A 16267-nucleotide genomic window follows, 5' to 3' on the forward strand; every position below is an offset into this window, starting at 1 on the left:
AGCCCGGTAGCACAGTGGGTAGCACAGTGGGTAGCACAGTGGGTAGCACAGTGGGTAGCCCGGTAGCACAGTGGGTAGCACAGTGGGTAGCCCGGTAGCACAGTGGGTAGCACAGTGGGCAGCACAGTGGGTAGCACAGTGGGCAGCACAGTGGGTAGCACAGTGGGCAGCCCGGTAGCACAGTGGGTAGCACAGTGGGCAGCCCGGTAGCACAGTGGGTAGCACAGTGGGTAGCACAGTGGGCAGCCCGGTAGCACAGTGGGTAGCACAGTGGGTAGCACAGTGGGTAGCACAGTGGGCAGCACAGTGGGTAGCACAGTGGGCAGCACAGTGGGCAGCACAGTGGGTAGCACAGTGGGTAGCACAGTGGGTAGCACAGTGGGTAGCACAGTGGGTAGCACAGTGGGCAGCACAGTGGGTAGCACAGTGGGTAGCACAGTGGGCAGCACAGTGGGTAGCACAGTGGGCAGCACAGTGGGTAGCACAGTGGGCAGCACAGTGGGTAGCACAGTGGGTAGCACAGTGGGCAGCCCGGTAGCACAGTGGGCAGCACAGTGGGTAGCACAGTGGGTAGCACAGTGGGCAGCACAGTGGGTAGCACAGTGGGCAGCACAGTGGGCAGCCCGGTAGCACAGTGGGTAGCACAGTGGGCAGCACAGTGGGTAGCACTGTGGGTAGCACAGTGGGTAGCACAGTGGGCAGCACAGTGGGCAGCCCGGTAGCACAGTGGGTAGCACAGTGGGTAGCACAGTGGGCAGCACAGTGGGTAGCACAGTGGGTAGCACAGTGGGTAGCACTGTGGGCAGCCCGGTAGCGCAGTGGGTAGCACAGTGGGTAGCACAGTGGGCAGCACAGTGGGTAGCACAGTGGGTAGCACAGTGGGCAGCCCGGTAGCACAGTGGGCACTCCAGTAGCACAGTGCGTAGCACAGTGGGTAGCACAGTGGGCAGCCCGGTAGCACAGTGGGCAGCACAGTGGGCAGCCCGGTAGCACAGTGGGCACTCCGGTAGCACAGTGCGTAGCACAGTGGGTAGCACAGTGGGCAGCCCGGTAGCACAGTGGGCACTCCGGTAGCACAGTGCGTAGCACAGTGGGTAGCACAGTGGGCAGCCCGGTAGCACAGTGGGCACTCCGGTAGCACAGTGGGTAGCACAGTGGGTAGCACAGTGGGCAGCCCGGTAGCACAGTGGGTAGCACAGTGGGCAGCCCGGTAGCACAGTGGGTAGCACAGTGGGCAGCCCGGTAGCACAGTGGGCACTCCGGTAGCACAGTGGGTAGCACAGTGGGTAGCACAGTGGGCAGCCCGGTAGCACAGTGGGTGCACAGTGGGCAGCCCGGTAGCACAGTGGGTAGCACAGTGGGTAGCACAGTGGGCAGCACAGTGGGTAGCACAGTGGGCAGCACAGTGCGTAGCACAGTGGGTAGCACAGTGGGTAGCACAGTGGGTAGCACAGTGGGTAGCACAGTGGCGTCACAGCACCAGGGTCCCAGGTCCGCCGTAAAATCAGTCCTGTGTATGTGCAGTTGGGCCGTGCCAACCCGCGCATGCACGAGGGACTTACGCACCGGCCCTACGCAACATGGCGTGGGGGTTCAGGGGCCGGCCACGCAACAATGTAGGCCCGGGGGGGGGGGGGGGCCGGACCGCCGATCGGTGGACCCCAATCGCAGGCCAGACCCCATCGGAGGCCCCCCCCGGTGAAGGAGCGCTTTTCCCCGCCCACAGGCTGCCCCCTGACCCTTTGTGCAGAGCACCCGCAGGGCCGCTCGGCCATCCGGGCCGGAGAATCGGCGGCCCAGCCGATTCCAGCGGCCCACTGCCGGCGCCGCGTCAAACGCCCCGTCGCAAATGGAACTGATTCTCCGCACCTCGGAGAATGAACTCTCATACAGATAGTAACTAATACTGGAACTACTTGTAATGCCGCTGTGCTTTAGCACGACTTAGTGCCAACTGCTCTATCTGTCGAGCCACATGGTGGATCTCTATCACCACCTGCTGGTCAGAAGTCGTACAGATAACTATATACATTAATATGCTTATGCATAATCATCACAGTCCCCTTCCTTTGGAAATGTGTGTGTTTAACAAATATACCTATGCCCTACAAAACGTGATATGCATAACAATCTCAAATGTGTCATATATACATACCTAACTGTGCTTTACAAAACATGAAATGCACAACAATTTTAAACAGTTCATTACATATTCAGTCTTTCAGGTTAACAACATCTTCTTGTTGGTCTCCTGAACCATGACCGAAATACGTGATCTTGTTTCATCTTTTGAAAGACCGGTTTTCTGGCTGGTCTTTGAGTCACCAACTCTTTCAGCCCTTTGAAGTGATGCTTCCTACTCCGTGTGTGTTCTTGTATATTGGCCTTATTGCCGATCCTTGTGTTTTCACTGTCGCATCTGCTGCCCCGTCAACCAACTGTGTCCTCGACTCTTCTCTTACCCTTCCTTCTCTTTTTGATAATCAACTCTTTCCTTCTCCTTTTCTTCTTAGCTTTAGTGGCATCCTTCTTGCTGCTGGACTCGGCCGTGGGATTAGCTGTAAGGGGGGCATGGTAGCTCAGTGGTTAGCACAGTTGCTTCACAGCTCCAGAGTCCCAGGTTCGATTCCCGGCTTGGGTCACTGTGTGGAGTCTGCACGTTCTCCCCCTGTGTGCGTGGGTTTCCTCCGGGTGCTCCGGTTTCCTCCCACAGTCCAAAGATGTGCAGATAGGTGGATTGGCCATGCGAAATTGCCCTTAGTGTCCACAAAGTTAGGTGGGGTTACTGGGTTACGGGGATAGAGTGTAGGTGTGGGTGCTCTTTCTAAGTGCCGGTATAGTCTCGGTGGGCCGAATGGCCTCCTTCTGCACTGTAACTTCGATGATTCTGGATCCCTTGCTGCAATGGTTGTCTCTGGATCTTCTGCTGTAGTAGTTGTTTCTGGCACTTCTGCCCCAATAGCTGACTCTGGAGCCTTTGCTGGATTGAGGATGATCCATGGTCCTTGCGCACGAACGCTGTGCCTCATGCCCATCAACTGGTGAGGCATCCACCGTCGGCATACCCTCGGACGCTTTTGCAGTTGTAGGCAAGTCTGCGACTTCAGGAATTACCTGCAAACCCTCGCATTCCGGTACTTTAGCGGGATCAGGGTCCTCAACATTAGGCTGTTGCAATCTCACCTTCAGCCTCTGCACATGCCATTTTAGAGCTTTCACACTTACCGTTGTCCTGCACAAATTGGGTGCTCCTTGTGACCACCTCGTCACTCCTGCTAAACAAACTGAATAGCCTTTCATATTCTTCGTCTTCTGGCTCACCATCTGATTCTTCACTTTCCTCATCGTAATCAGGGTCATCGTGAGTATCATCATTGGAGTCATCGTCATCTGCAATGGCTTCTCCTGTAAAGTGCGACATTGCACGTGGAATTATGTGTTCATGCAAGAAGTGACCAATTTCAAAGTCAGCAGCGAGTCTTGCCGAAGAACCTTCATCCAACTCTCCATGCTCTGGAACTTCAGGAGGACTGAAGAAATTGAAGGAAGAGTCATTTGGTACAGTTTTCGTAACTGTTCTACCGCTGGCTCAGCCGTTATACGACTGCCTCGTTTTAATGATTTTCAATGTGACGTGTTTTCCTTTCTTCCTGTCGATTTGGTACCCTGTGCATCCCATGATTTGTGGTTCATCAAAGAAGAAAAAGTCTAACGTCAGGCTGCGACTCCATCTGGTATGTTTTTGCCACTATCTCACTTGTGAAATACTCATTAGGCTCAAACATAAACTCCGGAGTAAAGCTCACTGGCTGATCAAACTCGGAAAATGTTACGTTTACATCTTGTAGATGCTTTAAGATAGGCTCTTCATGGCATTCCGGTGGCGGCCATGGAGTAGGAGGTCACGCGTTTGGTAGCTCCCACTCGTGACGGACCTTTTGGACCTTTTCGGAATTTTATTAGAAAAATCGGTGGAGACTGAGACAGTGAGAAATCCCCCTCCAGTATATGGAGCCGTGGACCAGAAGTGGTCATATAAAAAGAATTATTCGAGTAACAAAGGCAACTGTAGAACCTGCAGCATGGCAGAGGTGCAGGATCCCGGTTTGGTGGCACAGTGGCCAACGATACAGTTGGTGGAGTTCATTCAGGAGAGCTTCGCCAAGCAAAAGAAGGAAGGGTTAGACCCGATTAAGGCAACAATTGATCGGGTGGAACAGGGGCTGGAAGCCCACGGACTGCCGATTCAGAAGGTGGAGGAGAAGGTGTCCGAGCAAGAGGACCATTTAACCGCGTTGGAGGCGGAAGTGGGGCTGATGAGGGACCACCAGAAAAGGCTGCAGGAGAAGGTGGGTGACCTGCAGAACAGGTCCCGGAGACAGAACCTGAGGATCGTCGGCTCCCAGAGGGCAATGAGGGATCGGACGCAAGAGCATATGTGGCAAGTGTGCTGGAAACGTTGATGGGAAATGGGGTGTTTACTCATCCCTTGGAAGTGGACAGAGCGCATCGATCGCTTGCGATGAAGCCGCGAGTGAATGAACCCCCGAGGGTGATGGTGGTGCGAATGCACCGGTTCCTGGACAAGGAGCGGAGTTTGCGGTGGGCCAAGCAGACACGGAGCTGCAAGTGGGAGAACTGTGAGTTGCGCATCTACCAGGACCTGGGCGTGGAACTGGCCAAAAGGCGAGCTGGATCCAATAGGGTAAAATCGGCCCTCTTCAAGAAGGGGGTGAAGTTTAGGGTGTTATACCCAGTGCGTCTGTGGGTCACATTTGAGGGCCAGGAACTTTACTTTGAATCGCCGGACGAAGTGATGGACTTTATCAAAGACAAAAGGCTGGCAGGGGTTTGAGGGCATTGAACCTTGGGGGAGGGTATTGCGGTATCAATTCTGTAAAAGTTATTTTAGTTTTGAATTGTATATGCAATGCCCTTTGCTTTTGGGCTGTCGCTCAGATCTGTAAGTTAACTTTGTCCCAGTGGGGGAGGGTGGATTTTTTCTACTGTGTGTTTATTGGGGACTGTGATGTTTTAATATTTATGTTCGAGCGGGGGTGGGGGAGGGAGAACAATAGGGGATAGGATATCTGGCGCCATGGGTGGAGGTTACCAGGCTAGCTCATGGAAGTGCAGTGGGGGGCGAGCAGGTGATAAGTTTGTTGAGGAGGGTTGGGATTGTGGTGCTGCTGATAGGGAGGGGGGAGGGGAGGTGGGGGGGGGGGGGGGAGCGGCTCTGCTGACAGGGGAGGAACTGTTGTTGGGCCCACGGAGGCGAGAGACGTGAGCTGGAGGCTGGCCGAAGAAGAGTGATGGCTGATCAGCAGTGGGGGTGGCGGGAAGCCTCCCAGTTAGGCTGATCACATGGAACGTCAGAGGGTTGAATGGGCCGGTTAAGAGGGCTCGCGTGTACCTGCATTTGAGGGGATTGAAGGCAGACGTGGCAATGCTACAGGAGACACACTTGAGGGTAATAGTCAGACCAGATGGAGGAAAGGGTGGGTCGGCCAAGTATTTCACTCGGGGTTGGAGTCTAAGGACTTCTTCACTTTGCACATTCGGACCATCATGTCCTCAGCCGAATCAGATCAACGAAGAACAGATCTTCGATGCACAACCAAATTGACTGATCCCATTTGGTCCCCAGTCAAACGTGAAAAACATTACCTCGCAAAATGATTTGTTCTGCCGCACTTGGAACACAACTTCACAAGTGCTGGACATAGTCGTGGCACATGTCATGTGCCGCATCGCTGGTACAAAATGGCGGATCTGGTTGACCGTTTAAAATGGCCATCCCCACTGGGAGCACGTTTCTTATTGGAAGCGTCACCAATTTATGGCGTGGCATCTTCCACATTGGCGGCAAAATGTTTCAGGTTGGGCGTACTAATCTGCTGCAGCCAACCCACTCTCATGACAAATCTTGACAGCGATTTCTAATTGAAGGTCTTCTTCCCTCAATAGCCTCTCGTGTACCTTATCATTTGATATCCCGAACACTATCTAATCACGGACCATCGACAATTTTAGTGTACTGAAATTACACGACTACGCCTTCAACCGCAAATCAGTCAGAAAACCATCGAAAGATTCTCCTGTCTTCTGAGTGCATGTAACACTCGTACGTTTCATTTTGCTTTGTGAGCAATGCCGACCAAAGTTCTTAATTACTTCTTGCTTTCTTGCTCTTGCTTTCTGTCGAACGTATTATAAATTTTGAAGGCTTGAAACCCTGCTACCGTGAGCAGCAACGCAGTAAGCCCCTCGTCAGGCTATACCTGCAGGCCAAGGGCTGCAACATAGAGTTTGATTTGCTGCTCAAAAACACACCAATTTTCATTTACATTACCAATGACTTGAAGCAGGTGAGGTGCCTTCAGGCGTTCCATCTCTAACTTCACCGTCTTTCCGTGCGTTGAGTTTGAGTTGCCAGTAGTTTACCAGGTAGGTGGAAGAATTTTCTTTTTTATGTCTTCGGTCTGTTTCATCCTGTCTTCTCCGCAGTTATCTTCAAATGTTCTGCACTCCTGGTATTATGTTATGTTCTATGTTGTGGTCATGGTAATGATGCACACAGAACATCAAGTACCTTGATTCGTAATATAATTTATTAACAAAGTGAGCACGTGGAAAGATAACTGATGAACTACCATACAGATGAATACAGACAAAAAATTGAACTCTCCTGGAAATACTTGTAATGCGACTGCTCTGTAGTACAATTTACTGCCAACTGCTCGATCTGTAGAGCCACATGGATCTCTCGCCACCTGCTGGTCGGAGGTTGTACAGATAACTATATACGTTAATGTGTATATGCCTATAACCACAACCCCCTTCCTCTCTGCCCCATCACTCTCTCCTCTCTGCATTATCTGTCACTCCTTGTCTCCCACACTTTTACTCTCACTCACTTGCTCCCTTCTTCCTCTCCCCCTCTCTCCTTCTCTTCCCCTCATTCACTTATCTCCTCATTGCCTCCCTTTCACCCTCTGTCTCTATCACTCTCTCTCTTTATCTGCCAATCCCTCTCTCTTTCTCTCGCTCCCTCTCTCCAGTTGAACTTTCCCTCTGTCAGACTTTCTCTCTCTCTCTCGTCCTCTCCTCCCCTACTCCGTTTTTAACTCTCTCACTCTGTTCTCTCCCCAGCTGTTACATTGACAGTAATGTGACTCGTGTTGCATGGTTGAACCGTTCCAGTATCCTGTATGCCGGAAGGGACAAGTGGTCGATGGACACACGAGTCAGTCTGGGGGCTCACAATGAGCTCGAGTACAGCATTGAGATCTCGCCTGTTGATGTGTATGATGAGGGACTCTACACTTGCTCCTATCAGACCATGGATCAACCTCACACTGTCCAGGTCTACCTGATAGTGCAAGGTAAAAACAACTCACTTAACTCTGTAACCAGCCCTGTGCTGTACCTGTCCTGGGAGTGTTTGATGGGGACAGTGTAGAGGGAGCTTTACTCTGTATCTAACCCCTTGCTGCACCTGACCTGGGAGTGATTGATGGGGTTGGTGTAGAGGGAAAATTACACTATATCTAATCCCATGCTGTGCTTGTCCTGGGAGTGTTTGATGGGGACAGTGTAGAGGGAGCTTTACTCTGTATCTAATCCCATGCTGTGCTTGTCCTGGGAGTGTTTGATGGGGACAGTGTAGAGGGAGCTTTACTCTGTATCTAATCCCGTGCTGTGCTTGTCCTGGGAGTGTTTGATGGGGACAGTGTAGAGGGAGCTTTACTCTGTATCTAACCCCGTGCTGTACCTGTCCTGGGAGTGTTTGATGGGGACAGTGTAGAGGGAGCTTTACTCGGTATCTAACCCCGTGCTGTACCTGTCCTGGGAGTGTTTGATGGGGACAGTGTAGAGGGAGCTTTACTCTGTATCTAACCCCATGCTGTACCTGTCCTGGGTGTGTTTGATGGGGACAGTGTAGAGGGAGCTTTACTCTGTATCTAACCCCGTGCTGTACCTGTCCTGGGAGTGTTTGATGGGGACAGTGTAGAGGGAGCTTTACTCTGTATCTAACCCCGTGCTGTACCTGTGTCCTGCCAAACACACACTACAATTTGTCAAGTATATTTCGATCCCTTCATTCTTTCCTGCCTTTGTCTTATCAGTTCCAGCGCAGATTGTAAACATCTCCTCGGACACCACGGTAAATGAAGGCAGCAACATTCTCCTGCTGTGTCTGGCTGTGGGACGACCCGAGCCTGTGATCACCTGGAAAAAGGTTACCTCAAAACGTAAGTTTGCGAGGGTTAAATTCTGAGGTCAGGCCGCACAGGCTAGGCCCGTGTTTAACCCTCCAATCTGGATGGTGAAGAGTACAATCTAACTGAGGGCGGGGTGCTCAGGATGATTGGGGGATGGGGTCATGGGTTCACATCCCATCACGGTTTAAATCGATGGTGTGTACCGAGCTGTGTGTCTGTGGAGGGGGATGTGGTTTAAATCGATGGTGTGTACCGAGCTGTGTGTCTGTGGAGGGGGGTGTGGTTTTAATCGATGGTGTGTACCGAGCTGTGTGTCTGTGGAGGGGGGATGTGCTTTAAATCGATGGTGTGTACCGAGCTGTGTGCCTGTGGATGGGGATATTGTTTAAATCGATGGTGTGTACCGAGCTGTGTGTCTGTGGAGGGGGATGTGCTTTAAATCGATGGTGTGTACCGAGCTGTGTGCCTGTGGATGGGGATATTGTTTAAATCGATGGTGTGTACCGAGCTGTGTGTCTGTGGAGGGGGATGTGCTTTAAATCGATGGTGTGTACCGAGCTGTGTGCCTGTGGATGGGGATATTGTTTAAATCGATGGTGTGTACCGAGCTGTGTGCCTGTGGACGGGGATGTGGTTTAAATCGATGGTGTGTACCGAGCAGTGTGTCTGTGGAGGGGGATATTGTTTAAATCGATGGTGTGTACCGAGCTGTGTGTCTGTGGAGGGGGATGTGCTTTAAATCGATGGTGTGTACCGAGCTGTGTGTCTGTGGATGGGGATATCGATGGTGTGTACCGAGCTGTGTGTCTGTGGAGGGGGGATGTGCTTTAAATCGATGGTGTGTACCGAGCTGTGTGCCTGTGGATGGGGATATTGTTTAAATCGATGGTGTGTACCGAGCTGTGTGTCTGTGGAGGGGGATGTGCTTTAAATCGATGGTGTGTACCGAGCTGTGTGCCTGTGGAGGGGGTTATTGTTTAAATCGATGGTGTGTACCAAGCTGTGTGTCTGTGGACGGGGATGTGGTTTAAATCGATGGTGTGTACCGAGCTGTGTGCCTGTGGACGGGGATATTGTTTAAATCGATGGTGTGTACCGAGCTGTGTGCCTGTGGACGGGGATGTGGTTTAAATCGATGGTGTGTACCGAGCTGTGTGCCTGTGGACGGGGATATTGTTTAAATCGATGGTGTGTACCGAGCTGTGTGTCTGTGGAGGGGGATGTGGTTTAAATCGATGGTGTGTACCGAGCTGTGTGTCTGTGGAGGGGGATGGGGTTTAAATCGATGGTGTGTACCGATGTGGCGCTAACAATTATACTCAAAGCCGAGAGACTAGTACAATGGAGGCTTTATTGCTGTACGATGTTGTCCCTCCATCTGCAACAGTAGACTAAGGGTCTGAGCAGCTCTCATACATTTATACATAAGCTCCCTGTGGGCGGAGCTAGCCGGCAGGGGCTGACCGGAGGAACCTGTATTACAGGTACAGGCATACATCCCCCTACTGCAGTACACATAACTACAGTGGTTATCTCACCACATTCACCCCCTGTAAAAAATGAGTCCGGCGGGGGTGACATGTAACTCTAATACAAAGGATGCTAATTACAAGAGTGTCCAACAAGGAAAATCACGAGTCCATCCGGTTAGCAGGTTACAGGTTGAGCCGAATCGGTGGTCGAACGTTCCGCTGTGATCGGCGTAGCTGTGGTGGTGACGTCGGCACAGGCGGTGATGGCAATGATGGTGCAGGTGTTGGCGGTGTTGGTGCTGGCTGCTGGCGGGATGACTCCGAGAGCAAGCCAAAATCTTCCGTGTCCTCCAGGGTGGGCAGGGGGATGAGGGATGGACCTGATGGGGATGAATAGGGGGGCGCTGGAGTTGGCGCAGGAAGGGGTGTGGGCATGGGATCGGCACCTGAGGGAGCCAGGTCCCGGAGCGAGACTGTGTCCTGGCGGCCGTCGGGGAACTCCACGTAGGCATACTGAGGGTTGGCGTGGAGAAGGCGTACTTTGTCCACCAGGGGTTCCGCCTTGTGGTGCCGTACATGCCTACGGAGAAGGACTGGGCCCGGAGTCGTGAGCCAAGTCGGGAGCGACACTCCGGATGTGGACTTCCTCGGGAAGGCAAAAACACGTTCATGGGGTGTACTGTTAGTTGCGGTACACAGTAGCGACCGAATGGAATGGAGCGCGTCAGGGAGGACCTGCTGCCAGCGAGCGGCTGGGAGGTTCCTGGACCGTAGGGCCAGCTGGACGGCCCTCCATACCGTCCCGTTCTCCCTCTCTACCTGCCCGTTTCCCCGGGGGTTGTAGCTGGTCGTCCTGCTGGAGGCGATACCCCTGCTGAGCAGGAACTGACGCAGCTCATCGCTCATGAATGAGGATCCCCTGTCACTGTGGATATATTCGGGGAAACCTAACAGGGCGAAAATGGAATCCAGGGCCTTGATGACGGTGGCAGACGTCATATCTGGGCATGGGATGGCAAAGGGGAACCTAGAAAATTCATCGACCACACTAAGGATGTAGGTGTTGCGGTCGGTGGAGGGAACGGGCCCTTTGAAGTCCACGCTGAGGCGTTCAAAGGGGCGGGATGCTTTCACCAGGCGCACGCGATCTGGCCGGTAGAAGTGCGGCTTGCACTCCGCACAGATCTGGCAGTCTCTGGTGACTGTCCGTACTTCCTCGACGGAGTAGGGCAGATTGCGGGCTTTGATCAGATGGTACAAGCGAGTGACCTCCGGATGGCAAAGGCTGTCGTGCAAGGCACGGAGCTGGTCACTTGTGCACTGGCACATGTACCTCGGGAGAGGGTGTCTGGGGGCTCGTTGAGCTTGCCGGGGCGATACAAGATCTCGTAGTTAAAGGTGGAGAGCTCGATTCTCCACCGCAAGATTTTGTCATTCTTGATCTTGCCCCGCTGCGTGTTGTTGAACATGAAGGCTACCGACCGTTGGTCAGTGAGGAGAGTGAATCTCCTGCCGGCCAGGTAATGCCTCCAGTGCCGCACAGCTTCAACGATTGCCTGGGCTTCCTTTTCGACAGAGGAATGCCGAATTTCGGAGGCGTGGAGGGTGCATGAAAAGAATGCCACGGGTCTGCCGGCCTGATTCAGCGTGGCGGCAAGGGCGACATCTGAAGCGTCGCTCTCTACTTGGAAAGGCAGAGTCTCGTCTACGGCGTGCATCCCCGCCCTGGCTATGTCAGATCGAATGCGGGCGAAGGCCTGTTGTGCCTCGGCCGAGAGGGGAAAATGTGTGGACTGGATAAGTGGCCGGGCCTTGTCTGCGTATTGCGGGACCCACTGGGCGTAATAAGAGAAAAACCCAAGGCAGCGTTTGAGGGCCTTGGGGCAGTGGGGGATTGGGAGCTCCATGAGGGGGCGCATGCGGTCGGGATCGGGCCCCAGTAGTCCGTTTTGGACTACGTAGCCAAGGATGGCTAAGCGGTCTGTGCGGAACATGCATTTCTCCTTGTTGTACGTGAGATTAAGGAGAGATGCGGTGTGGAGGAATTTATAAAGGTTGGCATCATGGTCCTGCTGGTCATGGCCGCAGATGGTGACATTGTCGAGGTACGGGAAGGTGTCCTGCAATCCGTACCGGTCAACCATTCGGTCCATTTCTCGCTGAAAGACCGAGACCCCATTCGTGACGCCGAAGGGAACCCTCAGAAATTGGTACAGACGACCGTCTGCCTCGAAGGCAGTGTAGGGACGGTCCGATTTACGGATGGGGAGCTGGTGGTAGGCGGATTTCAGGTCAATAGTAGAGAAGACCCGGTACTGTGCAATCTGATTGACCATCTCAGAAATGCGGGGGAGGGGGTACGCGTCGAGCTGCGTGTACCGGTTGATGGTCTGGCTGTAGTCCACGACCATCCTGTGCTTCTCCCCGGTCTTAACCACTACCACCTGGGCTCTCCAAGGGTTGTTGCTGGCCTCGATGATACCCTCCCGAAGCAGCCGCTGGACTTCGGACCTGATGAAGGCCTTGTCCTGGGTGCTGTACCGTCTGCTCCTGGTGGCGACGGGCTTGCAATCCACAGTCAGATTGGCAAAGAGGGAGGGAGGCTCGACCTTGAGGGTCGCGAGGCCGCAAACGGTGAGGGGAGGTAGGGGTCCACCGAATTTGAGGGTGAGGCTCTGGAGATTGCACTGGAAATCCAGGCCTAGTAAGAGTGAAGTGCAGAGGTCGGGGAGAATGTACAGACGGAAACGGTCGAATTCCACGCCCTGTACAGTGAGTTTAACCAGGCAGAAACCCCGGATCGGGACAGAGTGGGAACCGGAGGCAAGGGAGATCTGCCGGTCGGCGGGATGGACCGCAAGGGAATAGCGCCTTACCGTGTCCGGGTGGACGAAGCTCTCGGTGCTCCCGGAGTCGATGAGGCAGGAGGTCACATGGCCGTTGACCAGCACCGATGTGGAAGAGGGTGCCAGGTTGCGAGGACGGGACTGGTCAAGCGTAACGGAGGCGAGCAGTGGTTGGTCGGCGGTTGAGTCAGATGAGTCCGACGAGGAGCGGTAGCGACCCGTGTCCCGTGATGGCGGCCCCTGGAGACGAGATGGCGGCATCCGCAGTACCTGTGGGTAAAATGGCGGCGTCCATGGAGCGCACGTTATGGGGTCGGAACAAAATGACGGCGCCCATGGAACGCACATGGCTGTGGTGGATGAAGATGGCGGCGCCCATGGGGCGCACGTGGCGGGGGCGGCAAAAGATGGCGGCGCCCACTGATCGCACGTGGGGTCGGGGGAAGCGGACGGCGGGGCCCATAGAGGGAGCGGCTGCGGCGAGGGGACCGGGGGCGCGATAGCGGCAACCGTCCAGGACTGACACACCGCTGCTAAGTGGCCTTTCTTGCCACAGGCTTTGCAGGTCGCTGTGTGGGCCGGGCAGCGTTGGCGAGGGTGCTTCTGTTGGCCGCAGAAGTAACAGTGGGGACCCCCAGGGGGTGCGGTGCGGCGGGCAGCGCAGGCATAGTGCGCGGGGGCGGCTGCTGGGGGGGCCGTTTGCGGGGTCCACGAGGGGTAGGACGGATGGGCCTGGGGAGCCGTTTGCGGGGTCCACGAGGGGTAGGACGGGTGGGCCGAGTGGCTAGCGGAGTAAGTTTGCGCACTACGGGAGGCGGCCGTCATGGAGAGCGCCAGGGCCTTTGCGGCCGCGAGGTCGGGGGCGACCCCTTCCAGCAGTCGTTGCCGGATGGGGTCCGAAGCAATGCCTGTAACGAAGGCATCGCGCATGAGTAAATCCGAATGTTCCGTGGCTGTGAGGGCCCGGCAGTCACAGTCTCGCACAAGAGGTATAAGGGCCCTCCAGAAGTCCTCAATCGACTCACCCGGCTGCTGGACGCGAGTAGAAAGTTGATGCCTCGCAAACAGGGTGTTCGCCGATGGTGCATAATTCTCCTTGAACAGTTCCATAGCTGCGGTGTAGTCGGTCGCATCTCGAATGAGCGGAAAGACGCTGGAGCTAAGTCTGGAGTACAGGAGTTGCTTTTTCTGAGCCTCCGTCGGGGGAGGGTCCGCTGAAGAGATGTAGGCCTCGAAGACTGCCAGCCAGTGATCAAAGTCTTTTCTGGCGTGAGGCGAATGCGGATCCAGCTGCAGACGGTCAGGCTTGATTCTGATGTCCATGGTGACTGGGAAATCGTACAGCAATAAATTGTGGCGCTAACAATTATACTCAAAGCCGAAAGACTAGTACAATAGAGGCTTTATTGCTGTACGATTTTGTCCCTCCATCTGCAACAGTAGACTAAGGGTCTGAGCAGCTCTCATACATTTATACATAAGCTCCCTGTGGGCGGAGCTAGCCGGCAGGGGCTGACCGGAGGAACCTGTATTACAGGTACAGGCATACATCCCCCTACTGCAGTACACATAACTACAGTGGTTATCTCACCACAACCGAGCTGTGTGTCTGTGGACGGGGATATTGTTTAAATCGATGGTGAGTACCGAGCTGTGTGTCTGTGGAGGGGGATGTGGTTTAAATCGATGGTGTGTACCGAGCTGTGTGCCTGTGGAGGGGGATATTGTTTAAATCGATGGTGTGTACCGAGCTGTGTGTCTGTGGAGGGGGATGTGGTTTAAATCGATGGTGTGTACCGAGCTGTGTGCCTGTGGAGGGGGATGTGGTTTAAATCGATGGTGTGTACCGAGCTGTGTGTCTGTGGAGGGGAATATTGTTTAAATCGATGGTGTGTACCGAGCTGTGTGTCTGTGGAGGGGGATGTGGTTTAAATCGATGGTGTGTACCGAGCTGTGTCTCTGTGGAGGGGGATATTGTTTAAATCGATGGTGTGTACCGAGCTGTGTGCCTGTGGAGGGGGATATTGTTTAAATCGATGGTGTGTACCGAGCTGTGTGCCTGTGGACGGGGATGTGGTTTAAATCGATGGTGTGTACTGAGCTGTGTGCCTGTGGACGGGGATATTGTTTAAATCGATGGTGTGTACCGAGCTGTGTGTCTGTGGAGGGGGTTGTGGTTTAAATCGATGGTGTGTACCGAGCTGTGTGTCTGTGGAAGGGGATGTGGTTTAAATCGATGGTGTGTACCGAGCTGTGTGTCTGTGGAGGGGGATGAGGTTTAAATCGATGGTGTGTACCGAGCTGTGTGTCTGTGGAGGGGGATGTGGTTTAAATCGATGGTGTGTACCGAGCTGTGTGCCTGTGGAGGGGGATGATGGTTTAAATCGATGGTGTGTACCGAGCTGTGTGTCTGTGGAGGGGGATGTGGTTTAAATCGATGGTGTGTACCGAGCTGTGTGCCTGTGGAGGGGGATGTGGTTTAAATCGATGGTGTGTACCGAGCTGTGTGTCTGTGGAGGGGGATGTGGTTTAAATCGATGGTGTGTACCGAGCTGTATGCCTGTGGAGGTGGTTATTGTTTAAATCGATGGTGTGTACCGAGCTGTGTGTCTGTGGAGGGGGTGTGGTTTAAATCGATGGTGTGTACCGAGCTGTGTGTCTGTGGAGGGGGATATTGTTTAAATCGATGGTGTGTACCGAGCTGTGTGTCTGTGAAGGGGGATATTGTTTAAATCGATGGTGTGTACCGAGCTGTGTGTCTGTGGAGGGGGGGTGTGGTTTAAATCGATGGTGTGTACCGAGCTGTGTGCCTGTGGAGGGGGATGTGGTTTAAATCGATGGTGTGTACCGAGATGTGTGTCTGTGGAGGGGGATGTGGTTTAAATCGATGGTGTGTACCGAGCTGTGTGCCTGTGGAGGGGGATGTGGTTTAAATCGATGGTGTGTACCGAGATGTGTGTCTGTGGAGGGGGATGTGGTTTAAATCGATGGTGTGTACCGAGCTGTGTGCCTGTGGACGGGGATGTGGTTTAAATCGATGGTGTGTACCGAGCTGTGTGCCTGTGGAGGGGGATGTTGTTTAAATCGATGGTGTGTACCGAGCTGTGTGTCTGTGGAGGGGGATGTGCTTTAAATCGATGGTATGTACCGAGCTGTGTGCCTGTGGAGGGGGATATTGTTTAAATCGATGGTGTGTACCGAGCTGTGTGTCTGTGGATGGGGTTATTGTTTAAATCGATGGTGTGTACCGAGCTGTGTGTCTGTGGAGGGGGATATTATTTAAAACGATGGTGTGTACCGAGCTGTGTGTCTGTGGATGGGGTTATTGTTTAAATCGATGGTGTGTACCGAGCTGTGTGTCTGTGGAGGGGGATGTGGTTTAAATCGATGGTGTGTACCGAGCTGTGTGCCTGTGGAGGGGGATGTGGTTTAAATCGATGGTGTGTACCGAGCTGTGTGTCTGTGGACGGGGATATTGTTTAAATCGATGGTGTGTACCGAGCTGTGTGTCTGTGGAGGGGGATATTGTTTAAATCGATGGTGTGTACCGAGCTGTGTGTCTGTGGAGGGGGATATTGTTTAAATCGATGGTGTGTACCGAGCTGTGTGTCGGTGGAGGGGGATGGGGTTTAAATCAATGGTGTGTACCGAGCTGTGTGCCTGTGGAGGGGGATATTGTTTAAATCGATGGTGTGTACCGAGCTGTGTGTCTGTGGAGGGGGTA

The 16267-nt window shown here is 53.7% G+C and overlaps 1 protein-coding gene across 3 annotated transcripts in view; it reads left to right on the forward strand.

Moving 5' to 3' along the window:
- The window catches only part of LOC119974805 (igLON family member 5-like), a 113930-nt gene that overhangs the window by 71806 nt on the left and 25857 nt on the right, over positions 1–16267 (forward strand). For 2 of the 3 annotated variants that reach the window (XM_038814070.1, XM_038814071.1), the window contains exon 3: positions 7153–7385. In XM_038814070.1, the coding sequence (XP_038669998.1) occupies positions 7153–7385 (233 nt within the window). Of the gene's footprint in view, positions 1–7152; positions 7386–8129; positions 8260–16267 lie in introns of all 3 variants that reach the window. The other variant, XM_038814072.1, reaches the window with a different exon arrangement.

The sequence above is a fragment of the Scyliorhinus canicula genome, chromosome 12 (assembly GCF_902713615.1).
Source record: "Scyliorhinus canicula chromosome 12, sScyCan1.1, whole genome shotgun sequence".
Lineage (NCBI taxonomy): Eukaryota > Metazoa > Chordata > Chondrichthyes > Carcharhiniformes > Scyliorhinidae > Scyliorhinus > Scyliorhinus canicula.